We start from the raw sequence: 15,605 nt of genomic DNA on the forward strand, positions 1-15,605 counted from the left end.
ACGCATCTGCCTGGAAACGGAAAGGCAGAGGCCTCCCCAGGCTCCCACCATCCCTGCATTCCCCTGCAGAGTGGGCAGGAACTACAGGTTCTCTGCTCTCTCCAGCTCAGGAAAGCTTGAGCTGCTGTCTTTTTTATGCTGCCCAGAATATAAAACATGATACCAGATGCACATGTCTGAAAACAGACTGGGGAAACCATGTCGTAAAAGAAATTAGGCAACTCAAGCCTCCCCAATGAATAGCATCGACTTCTTGAGGAGAGGAAGAAAAGGCAGCTCTTGAGAAACAAATCAAACAGCCAAGCCAGAGTCCTTGAAGCCACAGAGCCCATGCCCCTGCCCCTGCTCCTGCTCTTGCAGAAATGGGGCCTGGCCAGGCTGGCTCCAGGTTCCTCCTTGCTGCACAGATAATTGGCCAAAGGAAAGCTTATCCAAGCAGATTCACATCAAAGGCTAAGTGGTCGTCTGATTTCCCTCTCGGCCTGCCCAATAAGCAAGCAAGAATCAGATGGGACACATCTGAGCAGAGGGCTTTCCGTGGCACCAGAGTGGACTTTCCATGCTCTCCTCCCCAGCTGGTCTCTGCTGGCGAGCAAGAATGTCCTCGGAGGAGGACATTCAGGGTGGCACAGAGAGCCTGGCCTGGGCCTGCAGGTGTAATTGCACAGTGACAGACCTGGGGGAATGTCAGTCACAATCGGCCCCCTTCCCCCTGGCTGGCTGAGATATTCAGAGCCCCGCTCTGAGGCTTCCTGGAGGAACTGTCGTGGAGAACTGGATGGCCTCAAAGTGGGGTGAGAAGTGATGAGTCCTGACGTTCCACAGTCTGACCAACAGGGTGACAGCATTTTGCTTTCTGTAGCTGTTCAGTGTTGGAGGCGGGCAGCATGATGTCTCAGACACCCTGAAGTTATGCATCATCTGTGGTGGTGCCTAATTCTCAGAGAGAAGCGGGCACAGAGGTCACACAGGGAGGGACAGTGGCCTGTGGAAGTGAAGTGACTCCACCTGAGAGTTTCTCCTCTCCTGTGACCCTCAGTGGCGCTGTTCCCCACTCCACCCTGCTGCTCATCAGTGTTGCTGTGGGCAGAGCTGTCACTGCGGTTACTCCCTGAGGATGCTGGGAAGGCGCTGCACCTCCCTGTGAGCTGGGTGTGTGTGCCTGGGAGGAGGTGTATGAGACTGCAGAGCTAGCCCTCTCCACACCACAGACCTCCAAGAAGCAGCCGTGCTGGCTGGCTTTGTGTCCCCCCGTGTCCGTGCCGGGCATGCGAGGAAGTGGGGTAGGCTGTGCACTCCCAGCCTCCTAGCTGGGCGTGCTTCCTGGCCCGTCTTGTTTCATTCTGTCTCCCTCTGTCCACAGTCATCCCTCTTATGCTTATGCCACACACCAGTCACCTGAACCAAGTTCCAGCTGCTTGCTTGAGATTTCCACCTGGCTGTCTCTTCACCCCACAATTAGCACACCAAAGTCGGAAGTTAAGCTCTCGACCCAAAACTTTGTTCAAAGTTTTAGCCTTCAGGGCACTGACACTGCCATTGCCTGGTCACTGAGTCTGAAAACTCCTTCCGCCCACTTTGCTGTAGACCTGTGTGCCCTTGCCACTGCTGTCACTCCCTGTTTCCCACCAGCGACTCCCCTGCCTCTCCACGAGGCACCCCTGGCCGGCCAGCTGCCAGCACCTGTGCCTCTCTCTCCTGCCCATCCCTCATGGGCATGGCCTCACCACCAGCTCTGGAAGCTTTCCTTTTCCAGGAATGCTTTCTTGCATCTGCCTTCTTTAGCTCGCTGCTGTCCACACGCATCGGAACAGCACTGCTCAGAGACTGAAGAAGTGCGCTGCACCTGTTTTCTCATTTCCTGCCGAGGGCTCAAGGCCCTGAACAGGAGGTTGATTCACAGGGACCTTATCTTCCACCAGAGCTCTACCCTTTGCCCCAGGGGCTGCATTCTCCTGTGTTTCCTTTCTTTCTTCCAGGCACCCGTGATCAGGGCACTGAGCACCGCACCTCAACCCAGGAAAATGTCTCTTCTCCCCCAGGCTACATCGTACAAGTGAGTATGTGCAGGCCCACAGGCCAGCTTCGATAACTCAGAGCTGTAGGCCGCTGGTGGCAAACCTATGGCACTTGTGCCGCAGTGGGCTGTTATCACTGAAAGCTCTAAAAGGTTCGCCATCACTGCTCTAGGCTGTGGTACAGTCCCCATTTACAACTTTCTTTTTTACGATTGCAAATATATCTTAGCAGATTGTTAGCCTCTGTCTTCATTTCACTTTGGTAAATAAAAATACACTACTGTGAAATGCCCATAGCTGTGTGGAGCTCATGTTATTGAGAACAGGCCCTTCAAGTTGCTCCACACTGCAGCGTCCATGGGGGTATTTTGGATGAAACCTGTCATTCACATATTTGGGTTTTTGTTGTTCTTGTTGTTGTTTTATTTCATTGTCACACAAAACTATGTGCACACAGGGATTTTAAATAGTGCCACAAAATAAGACTTTGTTTACCTTAATCTAGTCTATAAAAATATCCTCTTAGTAACCCAGAATATCTCTCAGTAACCCAAGAGAGTTACAGAGCTGAAAAACCCAGCAGCCAAGGGAAGGACCCAGATCATCTTACTGTAGCACAGAGTGACAGACACAGCCAAAGGGTACACAATATAAAGGCTTTATTGCTACCACAGGTTTCTTCTTAAGTAAATTAAAAGAAATAAATCTTCATTTTCACATTCTATATCGCAGTTCAAAGGTAACTAGTTGGTTAATGGGTATGTTCGCTTCGATGCACTACGGGAGAAGAGCAGAGCATTCGATGGAAGGACTCAGAAAGCCAGCTTCTGTAGGGGCACTGGGCTGCGGACCGCACTGTCATTTGTAAATAACAGCAAGGAGAGAGTTCTTTGAAACATCACAAACAAACAAGGGTTATAAATAGAAAACAGGTATGGTTAGAAAGCAGAAACTGTTAAATACAGAAGGCTATATATGTGTTCCACATTCACTAGGTTATGTTTGATACTTTTAAATAAATGCCCTTCATCTAGGTTAGAGATTGGCTTGGATCTGGCAGCTGAAAAGAGGAGAAAAGGAAGCTAACATGGTCCCCACTAAGCTGGGGGACTCAGTGGAAAGAGGGGAGGATGGTGAGTTTGGAGGAAAGGGAGGCAGTCCTGCTTCACGCCTCCTCCTCTGCAGGCCGAGGCTTGCTGGCTGGGAGGCCAGAGTGGTGCATGGACGAACCACCAGGCACGCAGAGGAGCTCCAGTGGGGCACTGGCACTCTCGGCTCGGGAACTCTGCAAGTGGAGAAGGAAACCCTCAGGCTGGGCCAGACTCTCCAAGGTTTCTGCCAGTGGATTGCAGGCACGTGATTTGGGCACAATGGAGCAGACTCACACCACAACCCTGGGAGTGGCGGGTACAGGGGATGCTGTTAGGTCCCAGCTGCAGCAGTAACTCACTGCATAAAACGGGAAGCCAGTGCTGGAAACAGGATTGTTTTTGCAGAGCACCCAGCCTCACCAACTTCTCAAGCCTACCTGGATTGTTTTTTGGTCAGTTTTAAGGTAAGCTTGCAAGAGATCTTATCCATTTATGAAAGACAACCATTCCTCCAAAACGCATGCATGCGCGCACACGCATCATCAAAACTCTGCCACAAGCTCAGAAGCTGTGACCTGTGCATGATGACCTCTACTGTCCATTTTCTTGATATTGTGCTCCCATTATTTATAGATTTAAGGAAAGCAGAGTGGGTCAGGAACTTCCCAGGTTCTTACTACTTAGAACATCTGTAGTGTACCAGCTCCTGGCAGTTTCGGTCTGGTCTGGCTCTAACTAAAACCATTTCATGTTTTGCTTTGAAGGAATGGATAACATGAAATGGTAATTTGGCTACAAAACCTTGGAAAATTGTTCCCGGCCCAAACATCTGCCCCAAATGAGCTCAGCTGAGATTTCCTTGGAGGATAGGGAGGGCTGGTGATCGGGGAGAAACTGTAAGGAGGAAAAGGAAGACAACGCAAAGGCCACCTTTCCTGGTGAGGGAAGTTCTCAGTGACAGAAGCATTGAATCACCCACCTCCCTTATCCCACCCTGGCTCCAGAAAGAGACACTAACTATGCCCTACAGCTCCTCCCTCCCTATGCCCCTCTTCTCCCAATATTTGACATCACTAGGGTGACCCCTTCCGGAGGACCCAGAAACCCTGCCCCACTGGTCAGTGTCAGCTGAGTGACCTGCCTCTTCCATGTCATCATTTCAACCTGTAAAGAAGGCCCACAGCTCAGCTCTGTCTTCCGAGACCAGGCCCTACAGAGAAAGCAGAGGGGAGGGCACAGGCCGCCTTCACCTTCCTCCTGGGTCTTCTTAAGAGTTCTTCTGAGGGATCTTGACAGTGACTGTCTTAACTTCCGAGTACTCTCGCAAACCGAACTCTCCCCTGAAACAGAAACGGGCAGATCAGACAACAGAGGCCCCTGCAACCAGGCCTGCACCATGGCGGGACTCCTCAGAGAGGTGCAGGTTATCACCAGTAAACTGCAGGTCTTGCGGAGCCATGCAGAACTCCCCAAGCCTGGCCTTCTTGTATCACTTTAGGAGCAGCTACTATTTCTTACAGTTAAAGGCTGGCATGTATTCACTGCTGCACAGAAAGAAAGCCAGAGACTCCCAGCTGCTGACAGCACCAGCCTGGCTGAGCTGTGGCCAGAGCTGCCCAGGGAGGAAATGGACTGGGTGTCTCAGCACCTTGGCCACCTGTCCCATCCAGAGTCAGCATTGGTTCTCTCTGAGGACCAAGGCAGCTGTCCTCTAGAACCCAGCTTATGCTGTGTCCTCTCTTGATGGCTCTGCCCTGATCATGAGCCCGAAGAGCTTGTCACTGCTAGGCTTGCCTCCTTCCAGGCAGTCCTGAGTAGTGCTGTCCATGTCCCTACAGAGTCAGGGGAAAGATTTACAAAATAAAAAGAGCTGGCTAGAAAGGAACTGGGAACTGTTTGTAAGTTCTTCTCCTCCAGATTTTCTTTGGCCACTTCCTCTCTGGGACTTCTCATGGATCAAGCATTGTCAGTCATTCAGTCATCATACACTTATTGAGCTGGGCTCACTTCAGGACAGTGAAGCGAGCTAACTCCCAGCCTCTGCAGAGCTTGCAGTGCTGGGGGCTGAGCTGGGGTGGGTGGGGTGGCCTCTCCAGGGGCCCTTGCCACCCCCCCCACACTCTCCCGAAGGGGCTCCACGTGGCCACATCTGCTCGCTGCAACAGCCCTCTCCTTCCTCCTTTCTCTCCTCTCCTCCCTTCACCTCCTTAGCTGCTTTTCCTTTCCTCGATCTCATTGTAAAATGAAGCGTGTCCCGTTTTCTTTTAAAGGGAAATGTTTTTCTTTTCTCTTGTTTAAAGGCCTGGGGAGAAGGGTCCCCTCCTGGGTCCCAGAACCCCCATCCCACCTCTAGCCCAGCAGCATCAGGGGAGCCCTGTCCCCCACGGGGCTGGAGCCCTTGCCTCTTGCTTTCTGCCCTCACCAAACATGTGAGCTCATGTGCAGCCCTGCGCAGGGAGGGAGGAGGGGAACAGACAGCTTCCACCTGCCTCCCTCCCCACTCCTACACTGCTGCCACCTGGTCTCCACTAGGAGAGAGGAAAAGAACCCTCAGAGATGCCCCCGAGTGGGACGGGATGAAGAAAGGCTGTGTGAAAACTGCAGTTCTACAACTGGGCTTTACAAGTCAATGGCTCCTCCTGGTTCCTCTCAGGGACTCCCAGGAGCCGTTTCTGTCACTTTGCCAGGGGTTCCTAAATTGACGAGGCCCAGGAGACATCAGAAGGCCAAGGCAGGGTGGTAGGCGTGGTGTCCTCTGGCCGGTACAGCGCATCCCTCTCAGAGTGAGAGGAGCACCCATGCGTACGGGTCCCTTGTTAACTTGGCCCCAGCAGCCTGCTCTTTTCATGACCAGCCTGGCCCTGGCTGCCCCAGATGCCTTTCTGCCCTTGGGCAAGTCTGAATGTGCCCCTGCTTTAAGGACTCCCCGTAGCTCTGTCTGAAGTGGGTTACTCCCTCATTTCCTGGCTTGTGCACACACTTGGGCACACCCTGGATCACACTTGCATCTCACATGGACCTCTGGGTTGGATCTGGGTGAGAAACGTGAGCAAGTCTACGGACAGACGTGCAAGCGACATGGTGTGGTCATGTGCTGCAGCATGGTGGGATCCCGCCGTGCTCCATGTGGGAAGCAGTGGGGACCATGCTGGCTCTGGCTCTTTGGCCAGGTCCCAGGTAGGGAGTGTGCACTGCCCGTGTGCCCAGGACATCCAGGAGTGCCAGGGAGAAGCCTTAGAGAAGTGTGACCAGCAAGCAAGGGACAGAGAAGAAACCTAGGGCTCTGCCACCAGCTGCCTGATGAGTCCAGTGAGGCCAGCCAATCCTGAAGCTCAGAACACACAAGTGACCACCCAATTAAACTGTAGGGTTTTGTCCTCCCTGTAGCAAAGATCCCATCTCAGCAGGTCCAGGGAGGGACCAGGAGACACATGGGGTCATCCGGCACACACTTTGAGAAGCACTCTCAACGGCTTGGAAACCCAGGAGTGTGGATGCTTCTCTAGCAACTTCATCTCGTTCCGCGTCTTTCTCTTAAATCTGTTTACTCCAGTCCAGTTCTGGAGGCATGTACAGTTCCACGGTTAACAAGGAAAAGCCCTGCTGCATAAAGGCCAGCATCTTGCCACGGAAGTGCCTGTCTCTGTGTGTGGTCACTTTTACAGAGGTACGCTGCCACAGGGCATGGGGACATTTAGAAGCCAGTCTTCCTGCTTCTCAGCAGACTGGTTTATAATCCCTAAAATAAGCCAAGCACAGAATACCTAGGGGTAAGGGAAATATTGGGTTTTAGTAGCTCCCAGCAAGCTGTTTTAGGAAGCACTCAGACTCACCCATAAAGCAAACAGGGTTTCTGTTTAGGGAATATGTTTCCCTGCACTTTTATTTGGCCTAGAGCAGCATTTCTCAGAATGAGGTCCCCAGACCACCTGCATCAGAATCATTCCTGAAGCTTGTTAAAAATGCAGATCCTGGGCCCTAGCCCAGATCCACTAAATCAGGATCTCTGAGAGTGGGTCCCCAGATAAGCATGTTTAACAACACCAGCCCCTCGGGCTACAGGTGATTCCTTTCTACACACACACACACACACACACACACACACACACACACCCCTACACACACCCCTTCATTCGTTTTAGAGTACCCCATCGTACTCCCATTTGCAAAGCCTGTGTCCTTCGTTCCTAAAATGCTAAGGTTCACAGCTTCCTCCCAGCCCTGTTTGTGACACGTGTTGTCCAGCTTGTGCTTTGCCACCTATCATCTCAGGGGAGAGGAAATGGGAAAGGACAGCAAGAGAGAAACAGTGGCTGGGCAGGCAGAGCTGAGAAAAGCTGGGGTCAAGTCTCTGAGCCCAGACGGAGAGGCCACCCCATCAGGCAACCTGTAGATGGCTACCCTCACCACAACAGCCAGGGTATAGCCCTGGACTCCCCATCAGGGACTTGGACTGGTCTTTCCAAGACAGGAACACTTGAGTAGAAGGAGAAAGGGGAATCATTTTTCAAGGTTGCAGGGTGACTTAAAGTTGCAGTGAGGTAAGAGTGAAGAACGGCATTGTGGGAGAGGTAAGGACAGTGTCTGGGGAATGTGCTATGATCCTATTGCTTCAGATGCTTTCACTGGTCTTTTCTAGCCCCTAGTGTTAGACCATTAAGCAAGGAGAGCTTCAAGGCTCAGAGAAGTTTGGAGAATCACACTGCTCAGATCCTGGCTCTTGCACTTAACACTTGTGCAACCTTGGACAAATTGCTCAATCTCCCAGAACCTCTATGTTCTCATGTGTAAGATGGGAACAACTACAGCACCTCAGGTACCTTAGAGGATCACTGCCAGGGTTAAGACAGAATTAAGAATGCAGATTGTCCAGCAGCATCTGGCAAGCCTTCCAAGGGTATCAGCCACTATCTTTGAGAGCGGTTTAAGCCAACCTTTCCACCTATATCTCCAAGTAGTCCCTCCGTTGATCCTATGCCCTAACTCCACAGGCCCAATCTGAAGGAGCCCACAGGGTCTGAGCTGGTGATCAAAAGGGGGTACACGGGAATGGCAGGAAGTGCTGAGAACAGGAAGCACAGGATTGGTGGGCAAAGTGCAGAGTCACAGCTGGCGATTTTGTTATGGGGAGTGAAAATTAGCAGAAAAAAACTCTAGGTTTTATGAAAAGCCTCTTCATTTTGGAGTCTTAGGTAAAGATCTCAAATGTGGTGAAGAAAGACGGTTTCAATAGGCCACATCTGGCCCTTGGGCTGGCAGCTGGTGAATTCCTCCGCCCAAAACTTGGAATGTTATCTTGTTACCTTCTCTGTAATGTCTTCTCTGAACCCGTCAGGCCAAATGAATGGGTGTTTACTCTATATTTACAAGATTTTTTGACCTACCTTCCTCAGTGACTCTTATTACATGAAGTTTCTGTTACATTAATTTTTCTCTTCTTCCTTAGAGTGAGTTTGTACTCACGGCTACTATTAGTTTATAGTAGCACATGCACACCAAAATGTTAGTTAAATAAATGGATGGAAGAGAATGAAACTATCCTATGGTATTTGCCATCCCTATTTCTCTGCCCACATTAGCAACTTTGACACTTACATTTCTCTCCCATTTCCAGACATCTTGAACCCCCCAAAGGGACTCTGGGCATTTAAGGCATTGTAACAGTTGATCCTGAAAGAAGAAAACATACAATATTGTTAGTATGGATTCCACCTGCACAAAAATCATCAGATTAGTATGATATTTCTTTTTAGTTTTACTTTTTATTTCTTTTCTCCAAATGAGAAAGTTGTAGGTTACAACCTATTGAGATTTACTGATCTAGCCAGTAAGAAGTGTATCCAAGCCTGGTTGACTTGGGTCTTCCTCATCCTTATAGGGTGAATTTACTGTACCCTAGATCCTAAGAGCTATAAAGCCCTGCTATAGTTTGGACGTGCTTTGTTCCCCCAAGGCTTCGGGTGTTAGAAGTCTGGTGCCCCGGTGGTAATATTGGGTGATGGTGTGGATATTAGTAAGAGTCCTTAGGTCACTGGGACAGCTGCCCTCAGAGGGGCTTAAGATCTCGATCTTGCTCATGGGCTCTGTTATGGCTTGAGTCCCCCCAAAGCCTCATGCTTTTTTTCAGAGATGGCTGAATCCAGAGTGTGTGATTGATTCATGGTGGGACTAGGCTGGAGGGCACTAGGATTAAGGGCATGAGTGCTACTCACCCTAAGTCTGAATAAGATTAAAGAGGCAGAAGGACAATGTTATGGTGTCTTGTTGCTTTTACTGTCTTCCTCTACCATGAACTGTGGCCCCTCTGCCAGCCTGGCTTGGAGCCAGCCAATTATGAACTGAAATCTCTACAAACTGTGAGCCAAATAAGTCTCTCCCCCTTTAACTTTAGGTGTCGGGTATTTTTTTCTCAGCAATGAGAGAAAAGTAACTAGCACAGGCTCCAAAGCTCTTAGAACAGTAGGTTGTTCTGAGTGAGCCCCAGCCCTGAATTTATCTCTCTGGGCTTGTGCTCCACGATGCAATGGCTTCCTCTCCCATGTGTTTTAGCCATTCCATCCACCATGAAGTAACATAACCATAGGGGCCTTCACTGTTTGGGCTCACAGCCTCCAAAACTGTGAGCTAAATAAATCTTTTTCAAGTACAGTTATCCTGCCTCTGGTAATACATTACAGGAATGAAAACTGAACCAATACAAGACTTCATGGCACCAGTGGAATTGGTCAGGGCCAGGACAATGAGGTTGTCTCTGATCTTACCATACAGTCCCAGCCTGCATTGCAGAAGAAACTGTGAGGGCCTTGTTGATATCATTAGTAAAGACAGCTGCTACAAGTCCGAAGTCTGAGTTGTTGGCTCTTTCAATAACTTCGTCCATAGTCTTAAACCTCAGAATTTCCTGAACAGGACCAAAGATCTGCAACAAAACAGTTGGACTCAATATGGCTGCTCTGCTCTTCCTCCATCTGCTTTCCCATTTTAAAGCAAGTTTACTTGGCCTTGATGATTTAATTGCCATTTAAGGTTAGGAGCACAAAACTGTAAAATACTCTGAACTTCCCCAGAGTAAGATTACGTGAGTCTCGCCTCAGAGTTTAGCACTGACACACCCCAACTTCTCTGCCATCATTTGATCCCTGTGTGATCCAAGGGTGTGTTTTTAGGTACAAAAGAGAATGTGACTTTCTCCCTGACCCCTAAACACTACTCCGGACTGCAGGTAAATGCGCTCCTGTCCCTCACCTGCACAGACGCAAGGATGCTGGCACGTTTTCTCTTTCCTAGTCAACCATCTAGTGGCCCGTATTTTCAAGAACTGACTGGTCATTTTGATTGTTCAGTTCACTAATAACAATCACAGTCACACAGTGCATCCCCTCATCTCCATGTCACTTCCTTGTATTTTGGTTTAACTTTTTTCTTGAAACTGGAACTTCCATAGCCATAGCCACATTTATTGCTATTGCAAAATGAACATGTATAAACTGCTAAGAGCTAAAAGGCTGATGTTGTCTACTAGAAATGCCCTGGAAACCATCCCAAGCAAGATGCGGCCCTTGTAAGAATGCCATATCTGATACCTCCTCCTTGGCAATCCGCATGTCATCGGTGACATTGGAAAACACGGTGGGCTCAATAAAAAACCCCTTCCGGCCCAGTCCTTTGCCTCCACATTCCAGCTTGGCGCCCTCGGCCACTCCGCTCTGGATGAGCTCCAGGATCTTGTTGTACTGTTTCTTATCAATCTATAGGAGGAATCAGGCAATAAGCAAATCCTTCTCTGAAGATGAAAACAAGTGTGTTCTCAAGACTCTCCTTTATGACATTTTTGCGAAAATTTCTCTATATCCAGTCAAATCTTATGAAACTGCTGTTATTTATCAAGTGATGACCTATAAAAAATGGCCTATGAAAAACTTACTAGATGGAGGCTTGCCATAAAGATACTGCTCTGATGACCATGCCTAATCTGTGTATGTGGTGTTTTTTTTTTTTGGTACTGGGGATTGAACTCAGGACCTTGGGCTTGCGAGGCAGGCGCCGGAACCACTGAGCTAAATCCCCAGCCCTAACCATGCCTAATCTGAAGTACCAGATGAAGACTTAGGAAACATTTCAAAATAATAAAGACACTGGCTAATTTATTACTTATGGCTTGTATGAGGAAATTCCAAATTCTAAAAACAAATGAATAATTTAGCAAGTAATAATGGAAAAATACGTAAGTTAACACATCCTTTCCTGATAGTGCCACACACCAAATCCTATGGGATTTATTTTTAAAGTAATTCCTTTAGAGATGATTAAGCTTACACAGGGAGGGCAAGCTTCCTACTCCAAAATATAAAGACTGTCTCTCCCCTGGCCCAAACTACGAGTTATCATTCATTCAACTATTATAGTAAATAATATAAAAGTCTACATTCACCTCCAAGTTCAAACTGCTTGGCTAGAAAACCAGCTTTCAAAACCGAGAAGACATCCTCCTCCACAGGAAGCCCCACGCTGTGGCCCTCATCTCCCTTTACAGATGCTCAGACTCCAATCCCACTTGGAGATATATCACGATGGTTAGTGAGCCACAGTCTGACCCCCCAAGAGGAAAGTCTGTGGCCCTCTACCCCCCACCATAGTGAGGGGTGTGGTCAGAATGAGAGAGCCACAGAGCTAAGGGAAGTCAGGCAGCCCTGCCTGCCCACATTCTCTGCAGACCACGGCAGGTGGTGAAGAGAACCTCAGCAGCCTGTGAGGAACAGACAGACCGGAAGGGGAGAGGCTCGCTCTCTCTGCCATGGCACCTGTCGGGGTATCCAGAAGGTAGGGGGTTAGAAGGATTGGGGGTAAGTTCTGCTGTCACGAGCCATCTTATCAGATTCCAAATCATCCCCTTAAGTTCAAAACAGCTTTAAGTCAACCCTAAACCCACAGTGGTTCAGAGGTAAAATTTAGAAAAGGAAAAGAAGCATAACAAGTAAGCAGTATCTCTGGGGGGGCTACACTTCCAGCCAGGAAGACTGGTAGAGGAGGAAAGAGGCAGCAGGAAAGGGAAATGCCCAGAGTCTGGGCTGTTCAGAGATGAGGTGGACAGAGCGGTGCTGGGGATTTCTCTACCTGAGGACCCTGCTCGGTAGTGGGGTCAAAGGGACTCCCCACTATGCGTCTCTTGGCCCGCTCCACGCTCCTCCTTACGAATTCCTCATAGATGGATTCCTCCACGAAGATGCGCGAGCCCGCAGTGCAGCACTGGCCTTGGTTGAAGAACACGCCCTGGTGTGCCTGCTCCACAGCATAGTCCACTGCAAGAGGAGGTGGCCACGTTCTCCACGTGCTCTGCCTGGTGGGTCCAACCCTGGAGCTGCCTCCCTCCCCTCAGCCCCAGGTGTTGCCTGCTGTCATCCCAGGGTGCAGCAGAGAACAGACAGCCCTCAGCTCAGATCACAGCTCAGTTCTAGTTCTAACAGAGCCTGACGTTACTTATGATACAAACTGGGATAATTTCACTTCTTTGAGTCTCTTTCTTGTTCTGTAAATAGAGGGACTGATACTCTGTCACCCCCAATGGGAGTCTCAAAAGCCACTATGCAAAATGGCCGGGCACATAATGTAAAGGTTCAACTCTGCCAGGGACCAGGCACCGTGACAGAGAGACCAAGAAGGGAAGCCACTACGTTTGGCTCTCCATCATGTAGGAATACAAGCTGAGACTTTGCCAGATCTTTTCCATTTAAAACACTGTGTTAAGTGTGTGTCCAAGAAATCAGTAAGGGCTGTTTCTGGACTGTCAATGAGGATGCTTAATCTTTAAAATAAAAATTTTTAAATCATTGTATAATTAGAAAAAAACCCAGCAATCAACATATTAATGTACAATGTTGTTTTTCACCATGGTGTGTTGTTTAGACAGGTCAACAGATATGTAGGTACATTTGACCAATGGACTGCCGATTTATGGCCCTGATTTATGGGCTCTTGTCGTCTAATTAGTATTTATTTGGTAGTTAAGCTGTGTCAGCAAAGGCTCTTTGGAGACTCTAAATTTCCTCTCTGTTGAGATGGAATTGCACCAGAGCAATAATTTTTTTCTTGTTCATCTCTAATATTTTATACTTAAAGTCATCTTTATAAATGTGGCTCAGGCCAGTGCTACACAGCTGGCTGACCATCAGTGCACGGGCAGCATGACAGTTCAGTGCCCAATCCTCCAGAGGAACAGGTTTAGGAAACCTGATCTTGACAACCAGTGTGAAGCTAAGGCTGAGCTCTGCAAATTCCAAGCTGGGGCTGTGATTCAAGCCATCTGCTTTCTGTTTTCTGACCTCTGCATTGGTGGAACTGGGAAAGCAGCTCTGCCTGGAGGAGGATGTGAAGAAGGAAAGAATGACTGAATGAGATTTTGGAATTTCATTCCCTGGAGAGCTTTCCAAAACAGAAAGCCCCACCTGTGCAGCCTGCCTAGATTGCCTCCTTCCGGGAGATGTGGGTCTCCTAGGTTACTGCTCTGAGCTTCCGTAAAGTCCTCCTGGTGAGGTCCATCCCCACAGAATGGACCTGAGTGCGTTGTCATCCTTGCTAAAGTCCTGGGAGCAGCAGAAAGGGCTGGGATGGCTGGGTTTGTGAAAATGTTGGCAGGGTTAGTGAGTAGGATTTATTTACAATTTATTTACAATTTATTTACAATCTACCAGCTCCCAGGCCCGGTTAAGAATTTAGACTTTTTGAATGTGGGCAGAGAGACCCTACCTCAGTTGTCTGCAGGCTTGAAACACTGTTCCCTCCGCTATATCTGCTGACTGAGGCTTTACCTCTTCTACCCTACTCCACAGCATCACAGAATCAAAATCCCTTGTCAGTGTCTAAAACAAACTCTGTGTGATACTCAGTTAATAAAGGCCCTTTCCCCAATGTTAATTTATTTTCTCTCATAAAGTTATTTTGATTGCCCTTATTGTCAAAGATCTTAGTGTCTTATCAAGAGAGGAAATATACCAACACTCAAGAGGCTGAGGCAGGAGGATAGCAAGTTCAAGGTCATCCTGGACTATATAGTGAAGCCCAGTCTCAAAAAACAAAACAAAACAAAACAAGTGGTGATACAAAAGAGAGCACCAAAGGGCAGTGTGCTGGAATATATATGAGTTCTATGGTTGACTCACAATCTGCATCTGCAAAAATAATATTGGGACTTTTTCCTCCAAGTTCCAGAGTTACTCTCTTCAAATTACTTCTTCCAGCTGCTTCTTGGATAAGCTTTCCAACCTGAAAGAAAAGAAGGAAGAGAGGTTGACACACCTTGCAGCTGACATAGCTGGTGGTCAAAGCCTGCTCTGGGCAACAATGAGTTGCAGCAGTCACTGATCCTAAAAGGCAAAGACCCCACTGAATGCCACAGGTACCACTTGTGTGGCCAGTGTGGGTGACCAAGACATCAGGCAGCTGAATGACCACAGTGGAGTGACCTGGAGGACACATTAGTTTCCTGGTGGAAGACACAAGGCAATGAGAGTTGAGTCTGGAATCTCAATCACCAAAAGATTTCCTGAAAGATAAATGGCAAACAAAATGTGAGTAGGGATTTCCAACACCTCACTGTGGCCTTTAGATTAGAACTCTGGCCTCTGAAAAGCCACCACCTGGCTCCACCTGAAAGACATCATAAGGATGAAATGAGTGTCCACGTAGATCTAAAATGGCGGCAGGGGGCTTCATCATATGGACCAAAGAGACTATCAATATCACACCTTCATCTCGACCTGAGGCTACAGTGAAAGGACTCTAGGTAGCTGAGAATCTGTCTCTGTTTGTGCCATACTGTAAATTCCTGTTCATAGAAAAGTCAACTAAATAAGAGGGTGGGTCTGGAGAAAGCACTTGCCATGGAGTAGACTCATACTGGTGATGAAGCTGAGTGTGGAGAGGGATACAGGGTACATACTCAGCTTCAGTAGTGAGGAGCACTGTCAGGACAGGCTCACAGCTGCTGGCTCCCTCAGGGTCAGCTTCAGTTAAAAAGAGCTCCCTGTCTAACGGGAGGTCCTCCCTGGGTCTCCCATACAACCCACTGCCAGCGGCAGTGGTGTAAAGGCGCTGGCCCTACAGCCCGGCATGGACCCTTTGAGGGACTGCATGTGCTCCAGCACACCCCCTGTGGCTGGCCAGGGCATGGCTGTTCTGCCCTGCGCCTCACCTTCCCCTCCCCAAGCTGGGGATCACCCCTCTCCTTCCCTTCCGTCCTCCCTTCATTCTTTCCTAGGCTGAGCCACACACCACCAAATCTTGCTGTGCTCCAAACTGATTTGAAACAGTAGGAAAAATCATCTATTTTCAGCACAAATCATTGTCACAAAATGTCAGTTACAAAACTTTTATTGTGCCTTCAGATTTACATTGAAGAAATGAGGTGTACTTGTTTTATGCACAGTAGGATACTGACTAAACATTTGGAGCAGGTAGAGCCGGCCTACAGTTCTGTTAGCCCTGCTCCCTGAGTTGTACC

The 15,605-nt window shown here is 48.8% G+C and overlaps 1 protein-coding gene across 2 annotated transcripts in view; it reads right to left on the reverse strand.

The window, feature by feature from the left end:
- Positions 1-2,660: 2,660 nt before the first annotated feature.
- The window catches only part of Aldh1a2 (aldehyde dehydrogenase 1 family member A2), an 88,508-nt gene continuing 75,563 nt past the window's right edge, over positions 2,661-15,605 (reverse strand). For both annotated transcript variants that reach the window (XM_004855737.3, XM_087199233.1), the window contains exons 8-14: positions 14,266-14,368; positions 12,224-12,408; positions 10,693-10,857; positions 9,871-10,028; positions 8,705-8,779; positions 4,360-4,449; positions 2,661-3,303 (exon numbers count right to left, since the gene is read on the reverse strand). In XM_004855737.3, the coding sequence (XP_004855794.1) occupies positions 4,377-4,449; positions 8,705-8,779; positions 9,871-10,028; positions 10,693-10,857; positions 12,224-12,408; positions 14,266-14,368 (759 nt within the window). In that variant the 3' untranslated portion in view covers positions 2,661-3,303; positions 4,360-4,376. The remainder of the gene's footprint in view (positions 3,304-4,359; positions 4,450-8,704; positions 8,780-9,870; positions 10,029-10,692; positions 10,858-12,223; positions 12,409-14,265; positions 14,369-15,605) is intronic.

Source organism: Heterocephalus glaber, unplaced genomic scaffold (genome assembly GCF_053883595.1).
Source record: "Heterocephalus glaber isolate CG9 unplaced genomic scaffold, H.glaber_assembly_v1.0 deba00001689, whole genome shotgun sequence".
NCBI lineage: Eukaryota > Metazoa > Chordata > Mammalia > Rodentia > Bathyergidae > Heterocephalus > Heterocephalus glaber.